This window comes from Triturus cristatus, chromosome 7 (assembly GCF_964204655.1).
Source record: "Triturus cristatus chromosome 7, aTriCri1.1, whole genome shotgun sequence".
NCBI classification, from domain to species: domain Eukaryota; kingdom Metazoa; phylum Chordata; class Amphibia; order Caudata; family Salamandridae; genus Triturus; species Triturus cristatus.
This window is the reverse complement of record NC_140590.1, coordinates 1,549,160,473-1,549,187,394: the sequence shown is the minus strand read 5'-3', so window position 1 is coordinate 1,549,187,394 and position 26,922 is coordinate 1,549,160,473. Positions and strand designations below refer to the sequence as shown.

General features: G+C 42.8%; 1 protein-coding gene across 1 annotated transcript in view; it reads left to right on the top strand.

Moving 5' to 3' along the window:
- The window catches only part of RIMS4 (regulating synaptic membrane exocytosis 4), a 478,826-nt gene that overhangs the window by 295,994 nt on the left and 155,910 nt on the right, over positions 1–26,922 (top strand). The window contains exon 3 of the mRNA XM_085619343.1: positions 8,052–8,144. Within this exon, the coding sequence (XP_085475469.1) occupies positions 8,052–8,144 (93 nt within the window). The remainder of the gene's footprint in view (positions 1–8,051; positions 8,145–26,922) is intronic.

Genomic DNA, 26,922 nt, shown 5'->3' with positions numbered 1-26,922 from the left:
GTTACTTCAGGGCATTACCACTGTATTTAGAGAATATGAGGAAAAGAAGGACAATAACAAGATGTATTCTAGTTGCAGATGGTAAATTCTGTTTCTTTTCTGATTTGTTTCCACCAGCCATGCTGGTAATTTCCGTGTGGTGTCATGGTATTTATCGTAAATCATTAAATACACAAGGCAGTAAAAATAAATTGGTAACTGATTTCTGCCCATTTTTACTACTCCCAGTAGTTTACCAACATGTGGTCAATGAAAGCTTACATTTAAATATGTATTGTATGACGGAACCCCACAGGCATTTACCCTGCACTCCTTAATCAGGCAGTTAGTACCTGTGTGTCTCGTTACCGCATGTTACTTTAGCACACAAGTCGTTACAACAACTTCCTTTAGGGGGCGGTGGACTTCGGAATAGTATAAACTACTATTCCAACTCCAGTCCACGCAACAGCAGGGAAGGTGAGGGATTTAAAAATCCAAAACCAGTCCAAAAACACATCCACTACAGTTAGTCGTTATAACGACTTGTTTGCTAAAGTAATGTGTGTTAACTTGGCATGCGGGTACCAACCTTGTTGTAAAGGCTGGTCGTGGTAAAGACTGCAGTGTAAATGACGTTTCCCCTAAATATTCTGGGAAAAATGTATCTCACCGTACACATTTTGTTTAGATTTTCTAATGTTGCTGGTTTAAGCACTAATAGAGATACATTTCTTTTCTTCAGAAGAAAAGTCGTTGTTGGGGGGAAAAAAACACACAAAGACCCTGATTTTTTTTTATAGATTGGTGCTAGATGGATGGTAAAACACCAATGCAGTAATTCTGCTGTTCCTTTAGGGGGTGCTACCTCAACATAGTTGTCAGAATATCCTCTTACATAAACAGTGTGTCCAGAATATAATTTACAAACATATTGCCCCAATAGGGGTAAAAATAGCAAAGTTACACTGAATTGGATGATTTTGTATAAACTATATTCAGGACATGATATTTATGTCAGACTGTATTTCTGTATTCAATATTTTGACGTATACCCACGGCCACTGGATTTATGCTGAGGGGGAGACCAAATTATGCATCAGCGTCGACTAAATAATGCGGCACGAAAAGGCAAATTTTGGTGCGTACTGAAGCACAGTTTGTGATATTTTTACCTCATTATTTTGTCACTTTTACACATGGTAACACTGGCCAAATATTTCACCTTATTAGTACCAGTTTAACACCCAAATACAGTAATAATGACCAGTCATTTCCACTGCGCAGGAACAAATGTCTCCACATTTGGGCTAGAATGTTTTTTTGGATTAAAATCTGCAGATTATGCAGAAGATGGATTATGTGACAAATATTGCAAATCCATAGTTATGCGGAAAACACCATGCCACAGAATTCAATTATTCTAGAAGCCCTTCGTAAAACCTTATTTATATCATTATAGATGCTTTTCCTTCACATAGGCTTAATGCCCACCACCAATTACTTGAAATTTCCACAGGCAGAACTACTATAACTAATGGAATAGTGTGCAATGGCCAGGAGACTCCCTAAATTGTGACAGACATCAGTAGGTCACCATAGGCACCGTCCTGTCCCTTAGCATCTCTTCATGGCCACCTGGCAAATTCTGTATCTGGCAGTCATGCTTGTTAACAGTCAAAAGCTTTGTTAATCTGGTCTAATACCAATTCATTGAATTATATGGTTCTGTGACTTCTCTGTCTGGAGTAAAATACATCTACGCACAGGAAAATCGTTGTGAATATTTCCCAAATGTGTGCTTTGCTCATAGACATTGGTGTTCTTATCAAATTCATTTTATTACTAATTTCGTTTGTCTATGGAACTGTCTTCCCTCTAATGGTATCTTGAACATTGCTATGACCTTTGGCTAGTTGTGATGCTTAATGAAGATGTGACTGAAGCCTGACAGCTGAGATTTTAGACCTGGCTGGTTTGATGTTTCCAACTCAGTATTGATCCATGGCGTGAGATGTACAATCCTCACATTTTGAATTCAGGCAGTGTTTGCTGCTTGCACAAATTGTTTTTCCACATTTGATCGGTTGTGCAGTGTCCCTGCTTAACACCTCAGAGAACCCGTGTGGAAGGTGACATCGTCCTCTGTCAGAAAGCAGAACGTGGGGTTGAAATGCGAAATGCGTGTCCATTTTCACATAAATAATTGTTTGTTAGGATTTTTGCTTCTCTGGGAGTTCTGAAATGAAGGAAGGAAGCACAGTTCCTATATGTACAAGTGTCCCAGTTTCAGATGCATACAACACCTCAGATCTGATCTGGGTGAGTGTTTTCAGAACATTCTCTTCTCCACAAAATCTTTTGGGAGTACCCTTGCGATAGAAGTATTATTGCTAATAAATATTAATTCCATCCATAAACACCCATCTTGTATTGCTTTAAAGGGATGATTGATGTGTAAATCAAGGGTGCAAACCCTCATCACTCCATGGCTAACACATACCTGGCTACATTGTAAATTACGTGCCCTCCAGACCCCTCCGCTCCGGAGCCAAAGCCCTTCTGCAAGTCCCGTGCTTTCAAAATCCCGCCAAGGTGGTAAGGCCTTCTACCATCTAGCCCCACACTACTGGAACGAGATCCCCTTTCACCTGCGTCAATGCACGGATTACCTGGCTTCCAGGAAACTGTTGAAAACCTCGCTGTTCTGATCATCTCTCATCAGCTCCTCTAGGCGGTCCTAGCGCAGGGATACCCTTATGGAGTGATTCGTGCGCTCTATAAGCATATATATAAATAAAATTGTCCTACATTATTGTTCTCAACACATACTCAAATGACCTAACAACTTTGTCCCCAAAGCTCAATTAAGAATTTGCAAGGCATCCTTTAGACTGAGAGTGATCAACTTGCCCAAAGAAGCACAAAAGTCTCCTTAGAGTATATGTCTTGGATCTACTTGTCATAGTGCAGGATGGGTAGAATGATTTCAGGTCGTATGTAGAGTTTGGCTGAGTTTTGGATGAATGCCGTAGTTCGGTGGTCCTCCCACTGTCAAATCTGTGGTTCCCCATGCTGTGAAGAGTCTGGGGAAAGCCTGGTTATCCTTGGTGGAGCCTTTGTTAGCTCCACCAGTGGTAACACTACCACAGGACCACTGGATCACAGTAATGATCTTCTCACCCTATTGAGGGCAGGACTACCGTCACTTATTTTCTCTATCTCACCAGGCAATATGTTAAATGACCTCTCCAGCTAGGCAAAAGGCTCCTTGTGTGTGGAGATCATTTACTTCATGTTCAGATAAAGAAAACTCTTACTTTGGGAGTTTGTTTTATCTGATTATGAATGTTTGCTGAACGGGTGATTTAAACATGGTCCACTCCCTCCAAATCTTCATTTATCTGAAGGGAGCCTCTGTGGTGGAAGCTTCCTTTACAGGACAGAGATCCCTGCTAGGCAGAGGGAGCTCTTAAGATGGTGGAAGGGTAGAGGTCCTCCTCTCTCCGGGGCGACAGAAGTCATGACCTTAGCCACCTGGATGGAGGACCTTCCGCCAAGGTCGAAATAAGTTCCCAGCTCTTTCAGATATGTGGCTTGGTATCGAAAAATAACTAAAATAGCAATAAAAATACAATAAACTTAACAATCCGTTCCCATGTTTAAGAAATAAGGCAAACATATGTTAACTAGCACGACATATGAATATTAAAAGGTAAAGTAGCGATCAAAAGATAAAAACAAATTTCAAGGAAACTTTGTCACAGTAAATAGCAACAACACCTAACATGGAAGTTCAAGAGGCCAGTGTTATAATGTGACAAATAATAAAATCTCAAAAGTATGAGGGTCCAGAAAATGCTGAGCAGTGATTGAGCATAAATATTCAGTCCAATTGAATGAGGCTGCAGGAGTATGCCAAAAGAGGCCACCGTAGCCCTGGCTGCTATCTGTCAGGTTAAACTGACTAAGAAAAACTTGACGACAAAACTTTCAGAAAGAAGAAGATGCAATTAAGTTGTCAAACCTGTTTAATCACATTAGAGCCTTCTTTCAGCCTGTACTTCTTTGGCAGGTTCTCTTGCCTATTGCCAATGTAGACACTCAACCCTTATATTCGAGGGCTCTTACAGGCTTATGGCTTATATGTCATCACAATCTCAGGCCAGCTGGAGACCACTGACTGGTCCCCCCGGTAGTAAATCGTGTGGTGACTGGTCCAGGCCCTCAGTCTATCAGGCATTCAGAGAGGTGAGCAAAGTTCTTCATGTTTGTGTTTGTTGGTTAATCTGACCTTCAACACAATTTCATAAACCATCATCATCTCAGCATTCACATGATTTGATTGTAGGAAGTGGACAACCACCAAATAAAAACTATATCAACATTACCTCCATAGCATCTCACACTGTTCAGTGCTACCATGCAGCCTCTCCTCTGGAACTCCCATATGTACAACAGCATAATCAAACTATCAAATTAGCTCTCTATAAAGCCATCAATTATAGCTGTTTTGGTACCACGGCTCACTACACCCGAACTGATTACCTCAACAAATTACTCAATCTTATGCAATACAGGGTTCTCTGCCTCTATGCCAAGTTAGAGTGATTTGGCAGGACAGATTATCTGCCCTAGAATAACAGATATTAAACCATAAACATCTTCCCAAGCTTGCAAAGTGTGAGGAACCCCACATCTTCTTGCACTCTGACACAGCATACTTTTTTGAGGTTGCTACAGCTGAAGACTGTGTCTGGTGCTGTGAGAATCAGGTGGTGCAAATGGTGGCCTACCCAATGATGGGCTTGGTAGTGACAGAGCCTCTGCAGGGGTTAAAGGGAATTAGAGTTTGTCACGCTTCCCCTACCCGACTATGAACACGATAGAGGTGGTGCTGAGGTGACACAAGGCAGATGTTGTCCTCCGAACGTTCAATCCTAAACAGTAGCCCATAAGACCTACAGATTATAAAATAACCACATTACATGTTTCCGTGAACTCACCACACCTGAAACCTCATACCATTTTTTAGATTAATCCATTTCATTATGTATAAACGTTCTCGTGTTCAATAAAAACAATGCATTCAAATGTACTGCAGATTTGACCCTTTATGGCACAGATTACTTTCCTTTGAGATTCTATCAATGAAGTGCCTGCCTTTCCATCGCAAGTAATCAATATATTCTGGTTGTCTGGTCGATTGTAAAGATTTAATTTTACATAGGTTCATGAGAGCCTATTTTCTGCTGGGCCCCTCAAACCCACAAATGCCTCAGCCAAGATGCAAAGCAAACCCACTCTGCTTTCCCATATTGTATGGAAAAGCATTTCAGATCCTGTGAGTCTATTCGGTTGCCCAATTTAGTGGCCCGAAAGGCCTCCGAATTTCAGACATTGTGATGCATAGTAGTAGTTCTGGGTATTGCCAGATAGATATCAGCTCATGTGGAGTCGGTATTTTGTTGCTTATCTGTATTTGCCTCCTGATTCCGCTAAGTTGTCCAGTCAACCTACTTCGAATTTTCTTAAAGAACTTTGGTTTCCAGAATTTAAGGAGAAAACTGGGGCCAAATGGAAGGGAAATCCTGAGCTAATATATGTGTCCTCATGAAAAGTGGGGAGTTTGGAAGCTTATGTTCTGGCCATGCCTCATGCGGAGCTCCGCAAGCTGCGGAGTGCATTAGATTAATGCCGTTCACAGTGATTTTCAGTGCCAGGTGCTTGTCCACACTGTGCAATCGTCGCGAAGGGCATCATGCACAGCGCAAGCGGGCGCTGCTTCCTTTCTGCCGTTCGAGTAGATTTTTTCTTGAGCGGCAGCTTTCTCAACGCGAACGAACGGTTTCTCAATGCGAGCGGTCGAGAGCATATGCGATCATTTGCAATGAGAAATCTGACCGCCCGTGTTGAGAAATCTCGCTGAGAGGTTGATTTTTTACGCTAGCACTCGCCAACTTGATGTTGACGATCACGAACAAGGAAAAATCTCGCTGGGAGGTGATTTTCCTCACTTGCACTCACTAACTTGACGTTGACGAAGGTGAGCAGGGAAAAAAAATCAGTGTAGCAGAGTTTTTCGGAACTCCATGAGCTCCGCGTCAGTCACGGCTCGCAATTCTCGCGGGGAGGGTCGCGCAGGGATTATCGTGAGGGGGGTGAGTAAAAATAAAACATACCTGACCGGTCCCGTGCCGCCTCTGCTCCTGGGCCGTGTCCCTGTTTTCCTGCTACTAAACAGGAACAGGCATGCTCCCTCTCCTCGTGTAAGCCAATCACAACGCTGCAATGGCAGCGTTGTGATTGGTGCGGAGTCCCGGACAGCGCCCAGCCGGGCACCTGTAGGGAGGCCATTTTCTCTATGTAGGCTGCATGCAGTCTACTTAGAGAAAATGTATAGTGCGCATGACTGTGACCAAACAGTCAGGGTACTCTGAGTGGTACAAGCCACTCCTCCCCAACCCGCCCCCAACCAGGCATATCCTCCCGCCCGCCCCCAATCAGGCATACCCCTGCCTTCTGCTTTCTCGCAGCGCGAGAAGCAGAAAATAAAAATGTATTTAAAATACCACTTTATTTTCTGCTTCTCGCACTGCGAGAAAGCAGTGGGGCGGCGCTCCTCCGCCCTAATGGAGGAGCCACCCCGTCTCCGCGTAACGCGGGGTCCGGACAACTCTGCAAACTCCGCGAGCGGAGTTCACTGCCCAGACTTCTATACCAAACACTTCTGCGGTTAATCTATTAGTCATCCTACTAGGCAATGCCTTAACTGCATTGTTGATTTTTCCAGGTCTAGTTGTAAGAGAGAGGCCAGCGATTTCCTCATCATTGAGCTGATCATATCAGCTCTTTTCTGAGCAGAGGGGTCATGTTATTTCCTTTCTACAAGGAAAGGCGAGTTGATTCAACTAGACAATCTAGAGGGAAAAACCCTTGCATTATTGGTACAAATTGTAAGCCTAAAGCCTACGCTTCCCGTTTCCTACAATGTGACATCACAGGGTTGTGAGAGGGTGGGTATCGGGTAAGTTAAATCTCTCGGCCTACTTCCTGTTATTGAAAACATAAGACTAACTTGCTTGAGAGCAAATGCTCTTCTTTTCTCTTTGACTTCCATCCATCCCCCTACTTCGAAGTGATGGTCCTGACTCAGAACAGAGGGAGGGGCCCCATTGCTGGGTTTCGGCACTAGCAGGCTGCCCTAGCCCCTTTAAGGATAACAAAGTTACCATAGGGGCTGATAAAATGTGGCACATTCTGGCAATTTACAGACTAGACAGTATATAATTGCCTTCCTTTCTTCCCAGGCAGGCCTGTTAATATATAAATACCTTTATTCTAGAGACACTCAGGCATAAATTTGGGCATTTACTTTTGCTATGATATATATTTTTATTTTCAGGATACAAATATACTTTAAGGGCAAGGTCATATAAGAGATTATATGTTCAAATGAGTTGGATCAGTCACCAGAGAGATTTTTACAGGTATGAGGCCTTTCGGCAGCAAGTATCACGTGCAAGTAAAATTCGGCAAAGTTCAGAATGAAAGAAACAAGAGAATTGGGGGCGAACCATTTTTCCTTCAACGTGCTTTTACATGTAACACCATACTGACAGAAGCTGTACACTCACAATTACAAGTGTTGAGATCAAATGTTACGTCAAAAAACAGAGCACGTGGGAAGTGGCAAAAGCCTCAAACAGTGGTGTAATGAAACCTAAGCCCCCCCCCCGCAAAGTACATGGAGGGGGCCCCCACTCTCCGGACCCAGTCAGGAGCTCTCAGACCCGCCCGTTCACAGTGCCAGAGGGGGCGCCCATGCAGCTCGGGGGCTCTCCTGCATCGCGGGGGCTATTGTTAAGCCACTGGCCACAAAATACAAGCCTGTGGCCCAATTCAGTGATGAAATTAAATAAAATGGTTTGGGGTTTGGCATCAGGTCACGTGGCAGCCTCCCTTTGCTGTTAAACCTGACCACCACCCTCACAACTCTGCCCTGTGTACTCGGTTTGTGTTAGTGACTTGAAGAGCAAAGAACAGCTGTTTAAAACTCTACTTCTTTCCAGCCCTGCATGCAGTAACACCCCCAGACCTGCAAGGGGCGTGGAGCAGCAGAGCCCAGCTCGATCGCCATTGAAGGGAGAAGCAGAGCTATGGAGGTGAGGCTTGTTCTGTATTTCATAAGAGTGGCATTCAATTTTACAATGTCTTGCTTTCTATCTTGTGTTTTTCTTTGCTTTCCATAATTGTATGACATTTAAATGCCTTGTTGTAGCCCAGACTTCTCCAACGAGTAGCTCGTCAGCCACTGGTAGCTCCCCCACCTGCCTAAACGTAGCTCTCACGTGTGCAGCCCAGTCTACAAAATTAAAAGTGTTTGATTGGTTGAATAAATATGGACATATCAAAATTTAAAAGCACGTATTTAAGAAGAAAATGTGTGTATTTTCAGAACTCATACCCTGATGTTTGGAGAAAAATTGTCGAATTTCCAACATATATTTAAAGCTGCATAATTGAGTGACAAGTCATGGAGTATAAGGGAGATTTTTTACTATTATTACTAGGTTGGTGCCAAGGTCACTGCGACTATAGCTGGTATGTATTACCACAGAAAGGCCTTCCCAATGACAAAGTATTTTCTATATTAATGCTGGCAACAGGGCCTGATGAAGCGAGGAGATCACTGATGATAATCCTGTATATGGTGGGCACTGCTATAATCCTGTCAGTTACGGTCACTATTAGTAGCTTGTGGTGATTTCCATTGAACAAAAGTAGCTCTTATTGCATAAGAGTTTTGAGACCCCTGGACTAGCATGTAAAAACAACTCTTCCTTGGATTACCTGCTCTTTCAGAAGTACTGATTTCATACATGACTTTTCCAAAGGGCTTGTACATGGGTCAGAAACACCCTGACTTCCCATTGGTGTTAAAACATGTAATTCATGAAACTGGCGGAAAAAATAATTCCTGTTTCATGTTACGGTTTCAAATGACCTATATTTTGCTCAAAACTTAGGCACCATCTCCCCATTTCATGCTACAGTTCATCTCATGAAATGGCTACCCAGGTGGAGCCCTATGTATTAGGCCTTGGAGGTGAACTCCGCTCCGTTCGCGGAGATTTCCGCACTCTACTCTCCATGGAGTAAGCGGAGTTCCGAAAAACTCGAAACAGTTTTTTCCTTGCTCGTGCTCGCCAGCATCAAGTTGGCGAGTGTGAGTGAGGAAAATCCACCTCCCGGCGAGATTTCTCAACGCGGGCTGTTAGCTTTCTCAACATGGGCGAACACGGATGGTCGCGTCCGCTTGCATTGAGAAACCTTCTTTTCGCGTTGAGAAAGCTCCTGCTCGTGTAGAAAATCTACTCAAGCGGCAAGAAAAGAAGAAGTGCCCTCTTTTGCTGTGAATGGAGCAATTGGCACGGGACAAACACCCGGCGCTGAAAAACAACGTTAAGGGCATGACCAAACGCACTCCGCCGCTTGCGGAAGTCTACGCAGTGCGGCTGAGTTTTTTGCTCACTTCGAGGAGTTCCATGTAGCGGTATTACATAAACTCTGCCTAGGCCTACTCTGTATCCATAGGAGTACTCTCAGTTTACGCCTATGGATGAGGCTAATGCTAAGGCATAAACATACTTTTGGATTCATTCCCTAGCAGAATATATTATGCAATAATCCTTCACATGAACCCACGGTCTGGCTCTGTAGTGTAATCTTAGACCGTGGCTCACCCAGAGGAATGTTCCCAGAAAAGTCACTTAGCAGCCCCCTGAATATAGATACAAAATATTTTACACTAGATTTGTTCTGGACGTTTATCAAAAATGCTTTATAAGGAGCCCTGCAATTAGCTCTCTTCGATCATCAAATGTTGCAAATAAATTATTTTGTTAGTTTGATGTTGCCTTTGCTCTAGCAATACATAGGTCGTTCTAAACCATCCAATTTGACAGGAATTGTTTTACCACCTGTTCCACGAATTACATGTTTTAACACCAATGGGAAGGCTGGAAAATTATCACCTGTCTGGTTTCCTTTGCAAGAGATCATTAGTCTCTAAGCCTGATACTCAGTGGAATAATCAAAATACACTGTTCAACTTAGTTGTGTTCTGTTGAATCAACATTTTCCCCTTGAAAGGAAATCAAAGCGCACATTGTTATCTAACCTCGACAAAGAACAGCTTCAAAACATATCCCTCCTGCAGACAAAATATGCTTTTCTAACCCTAGAAAAGAAGTCGCCCCACATACAGCGCAGAATTATTTTTTAACTAAAAAGTACATGTAACTATACAGTAAAATGTGTTTAATATTTTTCTGTTAAAGGAGAGATATGTCTTTCATGCAATAATAAACCAATTTAAACCAAGTAATAGAAAAGGAAAATAGCACGGGATAGTGCAGCAGTATTTGCAGAGCGCATTTTCGAAGGCTTGTCATCATGTCACCACAGGCCCTTGGAGGCATTCAAGCATAGTGCTGCTTACTGTCACTGTCTTCCAGTTTGCCAAATTGTAATCACCAGGTTTATGAAGCCAAGCAAAACCACTTTGCGTGGCTGCGTGGCTGCGTGGCTGCAAAAATCTGGAGTATGGCAACACAGTGCAAATCGCTGCGTTGCCTTTCTCTGTGCAAGTGAGGCGTTGCAGAGGGTGTTCCCACACAACTCCAATGGTTTCTGATGCTTTCCGAGACTTAAAAGGATTTGTAAACCTGGAAATGTACCAAAATGATACGTTTCCCCCCCAAGGGAAGCATAATGACGAGAAATATGTTTATTTCTCCTTGTTTTTCCTCCTTCATTCTGCAGCACACATAGGAGGAAAAAGCCTCGTAGGATTGTTTTTTAAACAGTCCTGCATGCAACGTAGGCACCTTTGCACCATGCTGCAAGGGTGCCTTCGTTGGCGATAGGGTGCCAAAACAGCGTCAGCACAGGGGGAAAAGACAGAAATGCGATGTAGTGGATAAATACGGCGCATCCCTGCCTCTCCCTGTGACGCAAGGCAACGCAGCAAGGTGACTTGCTGTGCTACCTTGTCCTACAAACTTCGTAAATATGGCCCTGGGTTCCAGCTGCAGTACAGTGCTCTTAGCTGCACCCCTATTCAGGGCTGGCTTTAGGGCAGCGCGACCGGTGCAGCCGCACTGGGCGCTGACCTGTGGAGGGGTGCTGACCTCAGGGGGGCAGTGTGTTTAGCAATAACTTATGCTTGGAGAGATGACGGCCATTTTGCTTGTTGGTAGTGCGAGAATACGAGGAGGCGGTCAAGGGGTGTGGGGCGCCAAAAACGATTGTCGCACTGGGTCCCACATGCGCTAAAGCCGGCCCTACCCCTATTTGTGGTGCAGAAAGACGGATGCCTTAAATCGCCTCATGGACACGTCAGCCTTGTATTGCCATTCCAGCGTTCCTGTTAGATCAATTTCAAAGCACGCCGAAGGTAACATTTTATTTTCAAGACTAATTAACCTGCCTCTCTCGCATACTCCAGTGAATAAATGTCACTTGAAAACCCATGAAACAGCAATTATAACTGCAATTATATTTCTGGGAAATGTTCTTGGAAAATGCAACCAGCTTAGAGTGTGCAGAGCTAAGAACGAGTTTACCAGGAACTCAAATAAATCCGTACGCAAAGCCCTGAAACGGATCCACTTATTAGAAACGAATACACACATTGCATTGGGGAATGCTGGGGGCGAGAAGAGAGAGAGGGGAGAGAGAGAGAGCGAGAGAGAGAGAGAGAGAGAGAGTGAGTGTGGTCTTACAGCCCTCTCCCACCCTCCACCCTGACTTATAGCTCTAAAATTGCCATTCTTTTTCAGTTTATACTTGGTGACCCCTATTTCAACCTATTATCAATATTAATTATTACTAATCGATGTCAATTATTGGCCAGTGCTGCACAGTTTGCTGCCCGTGTCATCATAAGGTCAATACCTAGAGAGATCCATGTTCTAAGATTTTCTTGCCTCTGATGATGTACTGGTAGTCACAGCTGTTACACAGGGTATATTTGCATGATTGATAGCAAGGTAGCCCAATGAAGTCTTGTTACATGCGTAATTTCATGGAACAGATGAAATATGGCGCGCCTCTCCCCGACCGCCCATCTCCAGGTGCTGCGTCGATACACAAAACAGATGGTTTCCGAAGCGGCTGCTGCCGCGAGGCAGGCGGGGCTGTAAATCAGCGGCATTGGATTAGGCCGAGCTACCCAGTAAGCAGTAAAGGACGTAAAAAGACAAATAATATCGCAGCACGTCAAGTGAGCTCGAGCGCCGCAAGAGTGAGAGACGCAGAATTAGGCGGGAAATCAGGAACCGAACGCTCCGGGAGATAAATTGCTCCCAGGGTCTCACATCGAATCACCAGCCAGAAAATAGATCTCAAACGTCAGCGTGTTCGTTCTCTCAAGATCCATGACCATCATTGGCTTTCTGAAAGTCAAAGCCCCGGGGTAATTAAGACACTTGACCTTTCGTTTTTTCTGTGGTCAATGCTGGTGGAGGGGAGGAAGGAAGCAGCTTGAGAAGTCACTGTGTACCTCCCTCTTCATGGTGGTAATATTTTCTCATTTTTCTTCGCCAAGTGTGAGATGAATTCATGCATCACTCTCCACAGCTGCCAAGGTTTCAGATTACTTATGTGTGACATTTTCATAATTTCAATATAATTATGAGTGACATTCAAAGACAATGAGTGACACTTTCTTGCAAGCAAAATCAAGCAATGAAGACGAGGGAAACATAAATAGCAGAAATTACACCTATTTGAGCAAGGAGAAACTATAAGATCATCTTAAAACTCAGTTGCGGCTCGCATGACTCGCGGGTGGGGGAGTGAGTGGAGGGATTGCGCGAGTGTCAAATTTATTAAAATAAAACTTACCTTACCGGGTCCCGCGCCGCCTCAGCTCCTGGCCGGGTCCTGCTGCTGGAAACAGGAAGAAGGTAGCCTCCCTCCCCTCAGCCAATCAAAATGCTGCAATGGCAGCGTTGTGATTGGTGCGGACAGCGCCAAGCTGGGCGCCTGAAGGGAGGCCATTTTCTCTATGTAGGCTGCATGCACCCCTAGCAGTGTCAGCATCCAGTGCTGTGCTGCCAACATAGTGAGGTCAGCGCAAGGCTGTGCCTGCTGCCCGATCACACATGAGCCAATCAGTTCACAGCTCCTACTGGTCTGTTCTATTGTCATGGAAGCACTTTCCCATTCACAAGAGAATAGAACAGGCCACAAGGTTGTTAATATAAACCAGCAGGAGGAGTGAACTGCTTGACTCATGCGTTCACACTATAGATAGAATAATATAATTAAATCTCAGACTATTGAGGCTCAACTGACCTCGATGGACCAGAGTTCTCTGGGGCCATGTTTTGTTCCTGAACCAGCTATTCCACGTTTATGTGGTTGGCATCCTGCTCCAAGCACACTCCTTTGAAGGGTGGCTGACTCTCTGGCAGAGTGGGTGCTGGCCCTTCGCATTTCACCAGCGCTGTGCGTGTGTCCTCGAAACCGTTAGTTTAATTTGCCGTTGCAGCATGATAGTAGCAGCTGCAGCGGCTCCACAGGCAGGGGGACATCGGTCTCCAGAGTGACTGAGAGACCCACGGCCGTGACAAGGAGCCCCCAAGCAGCCTGGTCTGGTCAGTCACAGCAGGGTATCATGATGAGGGGCACAGGCAGCGGTAAGAGCATTGGCCGCCTAAAAATGAAACTTACAAACATAACTTCCGCCCGCTCGCAACGCGCACTTAATTACTTATTTTTCTGACTCGGGTGGCAAATATACAATGTTGCAAACGCTGCTGTGGTGCTGCAGCCCCAGTGAGAGCATAGCTGAGCCAGCCTGGTCACCACGAATGGAACGGCAGATGAAGGTGTAAATTATAAATAAATTCAAGAGCCGTGCAGCAGTTGCACTGCACCTTTAGTGCAGTCTGTAACACACTATGGGCTGCCAGAGCAGCTCGCGGTCGTGCATTGTTCAATGAGCGCTAATAGCAGCTCCGGTCTCCGTTTGTCAGCAACTTCAGGAGGCGCTATAAATGTGTGACTTCGTATTTTGGTGCGGAGATGCAGACCACCACATCAAAATGCGCTAGTCTAACGCCTGATGCGAGGTACTTGGCAGGACTGACTCTCCTAACATGTCCGTAATGCATGCCCAAGGTCGTTATTGGAAGCCTACATTTTTATTATTTTTTTTTTAAATTCATTATTATTGGTTTTCCTATTACGACATGAAAACTGAAAACAGATGACAGTTCAGTCAGCGCAGGAACTGGCTCTAGAACAGGCCCTGCTGAGGTGTTGTTCCACGCTCGGTGTGCAGATTTCTGGATTGTATTTCAGAAATGTATGTTCGTTGCTGACTACAGTGTTCTCCCTCACTTGTGATTTGCCCTTAAGAGAATTAACTTATGTTTACACATTGTGGGTTTTTGTGCGATAACTAGTTTTCATTGTATGGTTCTGGGGATCGCTGCAAGGTTTTTCTAGATGGTCTGGGCCTCATGTACAAGCCCATTGCGCAGCCGGTGCGACACTCTTTTGGACGCTTCGGCGGCGCAGTGTGCCTGCCCTGCGTGACTTTTCATGTCCTTGTAAATATGGGTTCCTTTCACTCCTTACTCTTCGTCTACAGACAGTTATCCATATATTTTACAAATATCAAAACAACTCTCTCCAGAGAATCCAGGAACCTTCAAGATGGTATTTGAGGATGTCATCAAATCTGTATGTGGGTGCAAACTATTGGGAGGGACAGTAAATATAATATCAACAGTAGCGATAGAATGCACTTCGAATTTCTCAATCTTAATCACATTGACAAATGCTCTATGGCAAGCTATAATGTTACAAAAAGAAAGTTTTCCCTTGCTTACTCCAAACTAGATTAGACGGAAACTCAACTCACTTCTCACTATTAAAATACACACTATAGTAGACAAGTTTAAAAGGCCCATGTAATAGACATTGAAAATTTGTAGTCCAAAACAGAAATTGTCACAAAAGATTTTTTATTAAAAAGTTTGTATACAAATATTTTGACATGATAATATTGGTTAAAATACAATTGTATATCTCTAATTGGTTCTAGATTTTTAAAAATTCAATACATTTGGTACACTTTATTTTAAAAGAATTGGATCACCCAATATTAAGAGAGAGAAAACATAGATAGTATACTTTGTCATCAAAAGAACATATTAGTTGGAGCCAATATTAACTGCGACCTGGTACAATGGATCGTGTATTATTATCTACAGGTCCAGTCACTTCCACAAATTATGTAACAGATGCTTCTATAATGTTAGCCATGGGATGCTTGTGATGGTTACATTTAGGAATATGGTAAATAGCTGTGCATCTTTCAAATTTGTTAAAATCTTACTGGTGGAGGAAGATCTGCCTTATTGAGAGGAGGCTGCCATCATGCATTTATTTGATTAAAATTGACTTTGACTACCATAATGGGATTGTTATTGGAAAATTGATTCCAATATGAAAGAATATACCTTTTACCCCTTTCGCAGATTAATGGAGAAAAAAAACTTGAAATAAACTGTATTTTGCCTAGTCATAAGATGTAGTAGACCATTAACTGTGACCCCTTATTTTCCGATAAACTAAGCCTTAAGATATAACCAGTGCTTAATTTGTGGTGGTGTTTCCAGGTGCCCGGCACCGGTATTTTAAAACCAGCATTTATTTATGACAGTCAGCACATGGTGCTGCTGCCTCTCTATTTCTGAATAGAGCGTATCTGTTTAACACTTAAATATACATTTAAAAAAATCTAAAATGTCCAGACCATTCTTAAAGCTTTGGGTGCTCTGGAAAGTGTTCATATTGTCACATATGTAGGCGTTTGATGCTAGGTTAAAAGTGATTACACTGGCGTTTTGGAAACGATGGCAGGGCAAGATTGTTTGCCACATATGTAGGCGTTTGATGCTAGGTTAAAAGTGATTACACTGGCATTTTGGAAACAATGGCAGGGCAAGATTGTTTCGTATGCTGCAGTGGCTTCCTAGGCAATACTGTGGGCCCTGGAGCCTATTTTTGTTTTTTTTTATAAATTAAGCACTAAATATGACTCAGTTCTCACAGATGCAGAGATTTGTTTAGTGAAAGTGATTTAGAAGTTTCTAAAATTGGCACTGTTTGTCACAAATAACTTTTAGGAACTTTTAAAAAGTTGTTATTACCATCAAAAAATGGTAAAAATAAATTGCATAAGAGGCAGAGTTTCTCTACGTGCTAGCATTTGCACCCTATGGCCATGCTTTTTACAAAGAGAGGCCAGACACCTTGACACAATGAATATATGCCAAAAATACAGCGAGCTGTGATTGGCTACTCATCTTGGTTTCTGTCTTCTACTAATATTATTTTACCATATATACAACATAAAGGCCCTGTCCTACAGATCTGATTTTCAAAAACCAGAAGACATTTTTAACCCATCCCTTCATCCCTCTCTTCTGACCACATAATGCTGGTGGGGAACTAATTTGTGCTGACTTCTTCAGAGCAGAAAAGATTGATGGGAAATAAATACACCTTTGCAATGCAATATTTGACATGCCTACACCTTTAATAGTCCACATCCAAAAATTCAAATAGGTAGTTCTTCAGTTTATGCAAAAGAAAAGCAGCCAAGACATGTTTCGTCATGCAACGCGGTGTTTTCGTTACGAGATACTGGGATACGAAGGCCGTTCGATTCTTGAGATAAGCTTACACCATACGGACATGTGTGTGACGCAGGACGTTCATGTATGATAATAAACTGATGTCTATTGGGAAACGAGACGGGATTACTCAGTACGATATGTCTGTTCTGGAGAGATAAACGATATAGAGTTAGGTGTTCGAAACAGGAGGGATTTACCTAACTTCCATACAATTGATATTGATATTACAGCCCTGAAGAAGTCAATGATGCATTATGTTGCATGACGAAACACGTGTTGGCTGCTTTTCTTTTGCATAAACTGAAGAACTACCTATTTGAATTTTTGGATGTGGACTAGTTGCTGTGCCAAGAGAAGAATACCTGATTTAAAGGAAATTGAATAAACTCATGGACATTGAAACGTGAACTATTTGGATCTGCATACTATTTCATGAACTGATTATTTGATAATTGACATTTGTTATAGGTTTGAGTGCTCGGGGAGGGTTTTTCATTTGTTTTGTTACCCTGTTCAAGAGGGTAAAGGTAAGATTGAAGAGGTAACCAATCTTTCTTTCCCTATGAGCACCATTGAGTAAATATGTAATTTAGCTACATTTACCCAGATTTAGAGTTGAGCGCCCAGCAAAATACCTGGTTACCTAGTGTTTAATTGTTTAATTTTAGGTTTTTATTGAAGTCAGTGCTTAATTAGTAAAAAAACAAACAAGTGCCAGGGCCCTCTTTAGGCGACCATTACAGCCTGCGCCACCTATTGCCTCTGCCAGAGCTGTCCTTGACTGTACCAACACAACTACTGGCCAACACACTTCTACAAGTATGAAAATCCAGACTATTCCAGGCCCCCAAAGCTATTCAATTAACTTGGGGAGGGTATTAGTCCTTTTTAATGCATATCGAATAATTAAGCAACTGTTGTTTTGCTAATTTCTAATTCAGACAAACAGCACCACCATGTGGCAGACTGTCTTAAGTGTCGGCGTTGCCAATTAAATGACGGTGCTGAGAAGGGAAACCACTGGCTCAAATTAAGTACTGATTAAAGGTTTGTACCTTTGTACAACCCATACCAACATAAATGCACTTTACAGAATAAGAAAACACACGTAAACTTCTAAGACAACATAGCCGTAATATTTCCAAACAAAAATCCAACATAAATTCATACATGAATTGTTCAATTGGAAATAAACTGTTCCAAAATATGTTTATGGAGGAGACCTATCAGGCATAGAGCTAGAAACAAAAGCAGGGAAAACCGATGAAAAGAGATGAGGAAGAAAAGGAGCGGGTAAAGGAAGTTGTCCTGCAGAGTATTAAAATGAGCAATATTGAGTTAGGTGATTAACATTCTTCCTTAAGAGTTGCATACCAGCAGGACAGGAGCCGAAAGTGCTGTGCTCACACCACGTTGCTATGCATATTAAAATGCTGTTTTTATATTTTTTGTTTTGACTTTACGGGGGCTGTTTTTTTGTACTTGTAATGTGAAAGTTACTAGCGGCAATATTTCCCTAGCTTTTTTTGGGAAATCTAATTTTGAGACTATGTGAAAGATCTGTTCGTTTTCTATCAGGCGAAATATAAGATAAAGGAGCGAACCAAATTTAATTTTACCATCAAGTGACAGATTGCTTCAATGTTATTTGGCTTATGAAATTCAATCATGCTCGAATTGATTTTTTAAAACCGATGTTCCAAGAATCTGATAGCTTGAGCAATGCAGACAAATGTGCCCTGTGTCTCTGGCTGTATTCTCATATCACAACAAATTCGGTTCAATTGGTTTCCGGACGCCTTTCCTGGCGGAGCAGTGTCCACTTTAACCATCGGTAATGACTTAGAAGAGATGATATATGCATTTGTCACTCCCTCATGTCGAATAGACACTGAGTACTCAATAAGTGGCTTGTTTCTGAATCAGTGTGTTTGATACAGGAAAAAATTACCCCCCACTTTGTACAATATTTCAAATGTCACTGAGTGAATGAAGCAATCAAGCTGCACTCGGGCCGGGGAGGGGCTTGGAGGGGGGCTGCTTCTCCTGACAGAATTCTGAAAAAGAATGGGGGCGAATTGTACATTTGTCACTTATATTTTAAAGAGACAATTTTGAAAAGTGGGGCTGTAAAGCGCATTTTGCAGAATACATTTCAAATAAATTGGATAAAAACAATAGATTTTGCAGGCGGTTGTGGAGGAGCACTTGTGCAAGATACACCTTATCCTCCACAGATATATTGTGATTTTGGAAATTTTCTCCAACCTATTTTCAATTCTTTTTCTTATTCTTTCAGTTTTCTTGCTATGTCTATTCTTATTCCAATTTTCTTTCCTACTTTTCTACCTTCCCTTCTCCTTTATTTTATTTTTTGTTTTAATTTCTTTTCACCTCTCTTTTCTTCGTTCCATCTTTTTATTACATGTACCTTTTCATCATTCCTTTCCTTTCGTATTCCTTATTTCTTTCTTTCTTTCATTCCACGTTAATGTCCCTGTTTCCATCTTTAATCTTTCTTATTAACTTATGTCCATATTTTTCTTCTTTGCTTCTTTCTCCTTTCATCTCTATTTGATATTTCTAATATCCCTTTTCCCTTCTTTAAATCTTCGTTATCTTTCTTTCTTTACTTCATACCTCCTTTCTTACATTTTCTTCCATCCCCCAAAGAAAATGTCTTCTTTGCTTCACACTTCTTCATTTTCTTTTTTCTTTCCATCTTTCTCTTAGCTTTAACCTTTCCACTTTTCTTTCGATCTGTCCCTCCCTTTTCTGCTTTCACTCTTTTTTCATCTTTTTCCCTCCTCCTACTCTTCTTTACGTGGATTTCCATCTTTCCATCCTTAGTTCTCTCCATCATTCTTTCATCCATCCTTCCTTCTTTCTCTTCATCCCTTTGCATTGTTTTCTATCTTTCGTTCTTTCCTTCTCTTCATACTTCTTTTTTGACCTAACAATGCATCTATCTTTCCCTTCTTTCTTTCCTCATCCAACGTACTTAGTTTTCTGCCCATCCCTTCTTCATTTATTCTCTCCAGACGTCTTCCTCCATCAATCCATCCATCCATCTCTGGGAATCCATCCTTTTTTCTTTCCATCCATCCATCCATCCATCCATCCATCCATCCATCCATCCATCCATCCATCCATCCATCCATCCCATCATCATTCTCTCCGTCCCTCTCTCCCTGCCTTCTTTCCTTGTTCTTGTGCTTATTTTCTCATTTGTTCCCCCTCAGCTCCATCATGCCATCCTCATGAAGTTGTATTTATGAGGTTCTGTAAAAGTCATAGGACCATGTGCAACTATTTAAATGTTTTATGTTGCACTGAACTGCCAGGAGTCACCCATCCTTTTCTCCTAAAGTGTGAGGTCGGGGGGCTTAATGACTCCCATTGCTGACAACTGTTTGAGAATAGGGCTGCACACGTGTAAAGACAGGATTGCTTGCCCATAAATCTTCTATGTCCACAGAGGACAGTTGTTTTCTTAGAAAGTAGATAAAACATTCATGTGTGATTTCCTGTCATTCATGAAAAAGAATTGGCAAAGCCAATGAGTCTCAGCAATGCCCAAGCTATTGGCCTTGCCAATGAATGTCTTTTAGCCATGTTGTCTGGCAGCACATCTGCTGTTCAGCATGGCTGAAAGTCACAGAAAGCCCAGAGTCATAGGGTGTTGAGCCGACGCCAAGTCTCTTCACCCCCCATGTTGAGTTTTTTGTCCTGCCCCTCTTAACACAAAAATGCACTATGACGTAGCCTGGGCTAGCCGCATCATAGCGCTTTCATCTGTGACTTTCAGCCATGCTCAACAGCCGATGTGCTGCTAGACAACATGGCTAAAAGACATTAACATTTACAAGGCCAATACCTCGGGCTTTGACGATATCTATTGGCTTGCTAATGCTTGTTCAGTGTTGACAAGTCTTGCTGAACAAATGTGTAAGTGATAGTGTGAAATAGTTGAGGAGCTCTAAAGTGAAGCAAGGATGTGGCATAACAGCCTGAGCTGCCGACAAGGGAACTGGGATATCAGGTTATAATCTCGGGGTCGGCTGAACAGTTTATGTTTCTGAGCAAATCACTTATGCTTCCCCCTGCATATGACAGTGAATGTGTCATTGTGTAATGTAACTATTGAGCACTTAAAGCGCTCCAATACCATTGGCTGGTGTTAGCAACGTGTCAAGATGGAGGATGGAACAAGCACTTTCATATTATTAGATCGTGAAAAAAATAAAGACAAATGAAAGTAGCAGCGATGAGGGAGGTAGTGGGCGAATGGGTCAAGCAAGGAAGCAGGAGGGGATGGAGAGATGGGCAAGCAATGAAGGGAGAGGCGGGAGGAAGCAACAATGAAGGGGTTTAAAAAATCCCTCATTTGAAGCAGGAACAGTAACAAAAATGAATGTGTCATTGTGGAATGTAACTGGTGAGCGCTTAAAGTGCTCCAATACTATCGGCTCGTGTATGCATTATGGCAAGACGGAGGACGGAGCGAGCGCTCTAATACCATCAGATCATGCGAAAAACAAAAAAACTATAAGTGCTGTTTGTATTTCAACAACCTTTTAAGAACTGCATTAGTATATGTACCCGCGCATGCATTTTATTGGTATGTGTGTAAGTGTACAAGGAAGACGTCCTGAAAGCACAAGTACTCCTATGGAGTGCTAAAAACACAGAAAAAATAGCTGTGCAAACTAGGAAAAGTGTTAGGAGCCAGGCACTTGGTCCATGCACTATTGGAGGGCCAAATACAAAAAGAGGGCATGCCATGACGAATAGTATCAAAGAAAATGAGAGCGGTGTTCAAGTTTACCAATGGTAGGATATGGGCGAGCTGCAAGCCCACAAGTAGGACACAAAACATCTCTTCAAGACAGCGCATGTGCTGTCTACTTGAGCAGAGCATGCACTGTCTAGCCAAGACCTAAAAACAATAGATTTCGCACAGGCGAAATCTATTGGTTTTGCAAATGCTTGTTGTGTTAAGAAATGGGGGAGATTAATTTAATTATCTATATTAAAAAAATGTGGCACTGAGGCCGAGACTAGGTAGATTATATGACATCCTTTCGGGAGAGGATGTGGAGTAAGGGCCAGGGCTGCCGACTAATAGGCTGGTAAACCGGTTTTGAGTTTTAGTGTCAGCCTAACATCCTTGATTTTGGGCAAATCACTTAGGGCCTGATTTAGATTACAGCAGACGGGTTACTCTCAAACAGCGGTGACGGATATCCTGTCTGCCGAAGTATAAATCCCATAGGATATAATGGGATTCATATTTCGGCGGGATATGTGGCGCTGTTCTGATGGAGTAACCCATTCGCTAATCTAAATCAGGCCCAAAATCTACCCATGCCTACAAAAATGAATGTGTCCTTGTGTAAAGTGAATGGTGCTTATGTAAAATGCTCCAATACCTTTGGGTGGTGTTGGCTATATATAAAACGGTGGAGAAAAATGTGAAAAGCAGAGTCGGGGAAGGAGGGGATTTGTGCATTGGAGTTCAGCGGGACAAGGAGCGATGTGCAAGAGGCAAATGGGCAACTAACAGCAAATACAGACAGCCACGGGCAGATTAAGGACCAGATGTAAAACACATTTTACTGGTCGCAAACTGCCCTTTGAGCCGTATGCAACTGGTAAAACGCATTTTTCTATGTACAAACCCTATTTTGTGAGTCAGTAACTTATTACCAACTCGCAAAATAGGGTTTGTGAGTCGCTATTAGGAAGGGACGTGCCAAGGGCGTCCCATCCTAATCGTGACTTGCAGGGGGATGTGCGATTGTTTTACAACCGGAATGCGGCCGCAAACCAATCACAGTTTATTACCTACTTCAACTGTACAAAAAAAACAGAAAGAATCACAGTGTTAGGCTGGTTTACAGTAGTGAACATGAGGAAATAAATCACATCGGCAAACACATTCAAGGACTACTTATGTCGTGGACTGTGGGGGGCAGGCAGACCTTGATGACATCAAGAATCAGCCTGGCTACTTTGAAAAGAATTCAAGTTAAGGAACAATGACGCACGGAAACACTTCACCGCTGCATGCAGAAAAAGTAAGAAAGTGTCAGTACTGGAGAAATTTGAAGGTGGGGGAAACTTAAAGCACCAACAAGGGGAAAAGCAGTGATGGGGGAAGGGGTGATCTGTGGACGGGCTGGGTGTGTGTAAGGAGACAGAGCTGTTAATAGTACAAGCACTGTGTAGAGTCCTGAAAAAGAAAGTAAAAAGTAGGCCCTAATATGATCGTAAAAATGGGAGAAGTGGATGTTTACAAGTACTTGGTCCATGCTCTGGGGGTAGTGCTAAACACAAGAAGAGGCATGACAATGCATGCCAGGTACAAATGGTGACAAAGAATATGAGACAGATGATGTCTCGAGCAAATGGGAATCTTGAGGGTGAGCTGAAGCCCACAAATTAAACACAACATGGCTATAGGATGATGAACGAGTAGTAGCAAAGCTTCAATGATCAATTTACCTGTGCAGGCTGCAGAACTTAATGCTGTTAGTATACATTCCTCAATCAGATAAAAGCTTTTGCTACAGTAGGCTAGAATATCAAAGCCAAAGTACCATATGCTGTTACTACAAAACCCTTAATTCACCCTTGCTGTACCAGTCTGCTGTACCTTAAGGTGTTACTATAGTTCATTTAGGCTTCTACCACTGCCTCCTTAACGTCAGGATGTCAGAGAATTAGCAACCAGGGATTCAGTGAAGTAAAATGCGGACCGAGAGAGAGACACTCTGGGGAAGAGAGAGATCCTGAGTTGTGACAGAGAGAGACTTGATGGGGAGGCAGGATGAGGGATGAAGCAAGGAAGGAAGGTAGAGAGAGAGACCCCAATCAAATGGGACCCCAATCAAAGGGGAGAGGAGTTGGCCTAACGGCTAGGGCTGTCGACCTCGAATCTGGGGAACCGTGTTCGGGTCTCGGCAATGACGCTGAACATCCTGTGATTCTGGGCAAATCACTTAATCTCCCCGTGCCTAAAAAATAAAAAAATAAAATAATGTGTCCTCATGTAACGCAAGTGGTGCTATGTAATGCGCTCTGACACCCGAAACCGGGTTAAGTTTGGGCTATATAAAACTCTGTAAAAAAAAAAAAAAAGCTGCCTGCATTTGCATGTTGCTCTCTGGCAGTGGGATCCTCTCTCTCTCTCTATGCCACTGTCCTTACGCCCTAATAAAAGGGTGGAGCAACTGTAACCAGACCTAGCTTACTGTCACACAAGTGCATCAAGGGGCATGGCTTATGGTTGGAAGCAAAAAACAAAACAAAAAAAACACACAAGCTGACTGCATCCCTCTGTAACACTAAGCATGCTGACTGGCTGATGGGCAGGCCCTGTTCTGTATGAAGAGGTGAAGCTGCTTGGATATTTAATATTAAATTAGTCTAGCCTAATCATTGAGTATTAAAATAATCAGCAGCCACTGATTTTGACTTTGACATAGCAGAGCAACCCAGGGAGGAAGAGAACCAGATTTCCCTTCCTCCCTGGGTTGCAAAGGGAAGCTGAGAGAGGTAGAGATACACAGACCCTCATGGAGGTAGAGAGAGAAGAAAAGCCCAGGTGCAAAGAAAAGGTGAATACTGAAGTACGGTATGAGGAGGGAAAAGACAGAGACACCCAAGCTGGAGCTGAAAGCCATGTGGTTCTTTCCCCTTTTCCTCGGAAAACTACCACTATCCTTTCGAGCTACAAAAAAAAAAACAATGAGAAACTACAATACCTAACAGCACTCAAAGATATCAAAGGCGTAGCTCATGGTGAAAGGTAATGAAAATGCCCGGTACAAGCTGAAACCTCTAATGTGTCTACCTCTGTAATTTAGAGCTGAAAGTGAGCAGAATATGTTATTTTATCAGCTGAGTCACCTGGCGCCACGCGGTATGTGGTGGGACCTTAGGTGTGCTTGTGTGCTGATGATCAAGCCCTTCTCTTGAGAAACAATATCGGCTGTCGGGATATTTAATGGTAAAGGAATGGGTAAGAGTACCAGTCTTTTAATATTCAGGTCCCATTAGAGCAGTCAAAGGATTTTAATAACTCTACGTCCATGGATATATACAAATTTTCATGGAACAAAGCTGGAATGTAGCAAAGATAATCAACAAAGATGGATAAGACATGGGAAAATATATCATTGTTTCACAATGCTAAGTTGTTTTTACTTCTGTGTAGTTGGGCTCATTGCTTAATTTGAGCCGGTGATTTCCGGTGCTCGGCACCGGCACTTAATTGTCAGCACCGGCACTTATGACATTCCGCACATGGTGGCACTGTAAGTCGAATTTAGAGATCAGGACAAAAGCTGTTTTTTGATTCAATACACAATAAAAAAATGAGTAATACCTATCGCCCAGGATGTTTTTATAGCCTTGGGGGCCTAGACCTGTCTCACGTTTAGGAGAGTGATGATTAGGAGTGTGTTGATGCTGTCATTGTCAGCTTTGGCAGAGGCAACGGGTGGTGCAAGCTGTAGTGGTTTCCTGGCGAGGGACCGCCACTTATTGTTTTTACAAATTAAGCACTGGTTGGGCTGGACAACAGGAAAGCTAAGGGAAACTGATAATTTCCACTATTAGTGTTAGCGACAGCCTTGATTTCTAAAATGTGTGTGGGAAGAACAGATGTCGATCATTGAATGAGAAGGCACGTTAAAGTGGGCACTGGGTACCGATAGGAAGAACAAAGGCATCCCACTGACAATATTGAAAGAGGATCACTTATGTATGAGTGAAGAGTGCCAAGCATGACTGTAGTGCCTGCACCTCAAGGACATGGCATTGTTTGCTGCAATTTCAGTCAAGCTTGTTGCGGCGGGGGCGGAGGATGTGGAGCGCGATGTGGTGGAACACGTGGGCTTCTGAAAGGAAAACAAATCGAGGATTGTGCACTATTCAACGAGATTCTTTGTGCAATGTGATTGAGGACCTCAACGGAGAGATTCAGAAAGGAAAGGACAAATTTGATGTTCTTATTAATGAATACCTGAAGGAAAATAACCGGTGACATTGGTGGGGACCAGAGACTTTTGGAGTTTTAATGGCGGTGGGGACCACAACTCTTAAGAGTGTTCCATCTTAATATGGAGCCTATTAGATCTTTAGAAAAATTGAGTAGCTGTTATGACTACGATACTCACTAAACTATTTGAACTAAGCTGTAAGGTGCAATAATTTAGGACTGACTTTTCAAACAGATAAGGTAGCTCCAAGGGTGTGTTTGATATTGAATTGGACAATGTCTTTTGACTTTGATGAGATGTTTACAGAAGTCCTAAAACCCAGGCCTGGACATTTACCCTTCTGTTCCTCACCTGGGTATTCAGGTGACCAGTTGTGCCAGCAACCTGTGATGGTGTTACAGGTTTGGTGGTGAATGACTGGTTTTATTGTATTGACCAGAATTCTGCAAGTTGACATAATGCTGATATCACACAGCCAGACTCACAGTGCATAAAGTAAACACATGCATGTAAATAAGGAAGATCAGAAGCAAAATGACGGAGATGACATCAGGTTTCTTTCGATACACTTTAACTGCATGTTTATGTGATAAGATAAAAGAGTTAAGCTACAGGTGATCGAATGGCAGCCCGTAGCAGGTGATGCTAAGACCGAAGCTGGCTGCTCCCCTGATTAGCAAAGAAGCACCTGAAATTAGATCATCTGGTGCCTTTGGGGTTCTTCCCTCATCTGGACCCCATAGTTCATGAATATGAACTCTATGCAGGATGGAGTGAAACCAACCCTCTGTTGCTCAGGCTTACAACTGTCCTTGGGAATAACAGGGAGCCATCATAAGTAAAGACTAATGATTGACTTTCAGTAGGATGGGTTCAAACAGCAGAAGAGCAGATGGAAACTGGAAGCAACCTCCATACCCACTTCGGGCTAACATCATCAGAGCCAGGGTCTCTGGAACCTAAGCATTTGGTGCTTCTTTGTTGCTGCTAACATGCAACCCCGTTGGCTTGCTTCACAACCCGTTTGATGGAAACATGAGGCCTTCTTATCTTGTAGAATTGTAAAACCCTTAGCCCTCACTATTTTTAGCAACTATTTGTCTGTTCCTTGTGAATAATCACTGTTAACATACCATAGACCCATGTTTTCAGAGAAAGATTGTTTAAGAAAAGCATATAATCAGGTCAAACTTTGTGTGACATCCTGACCT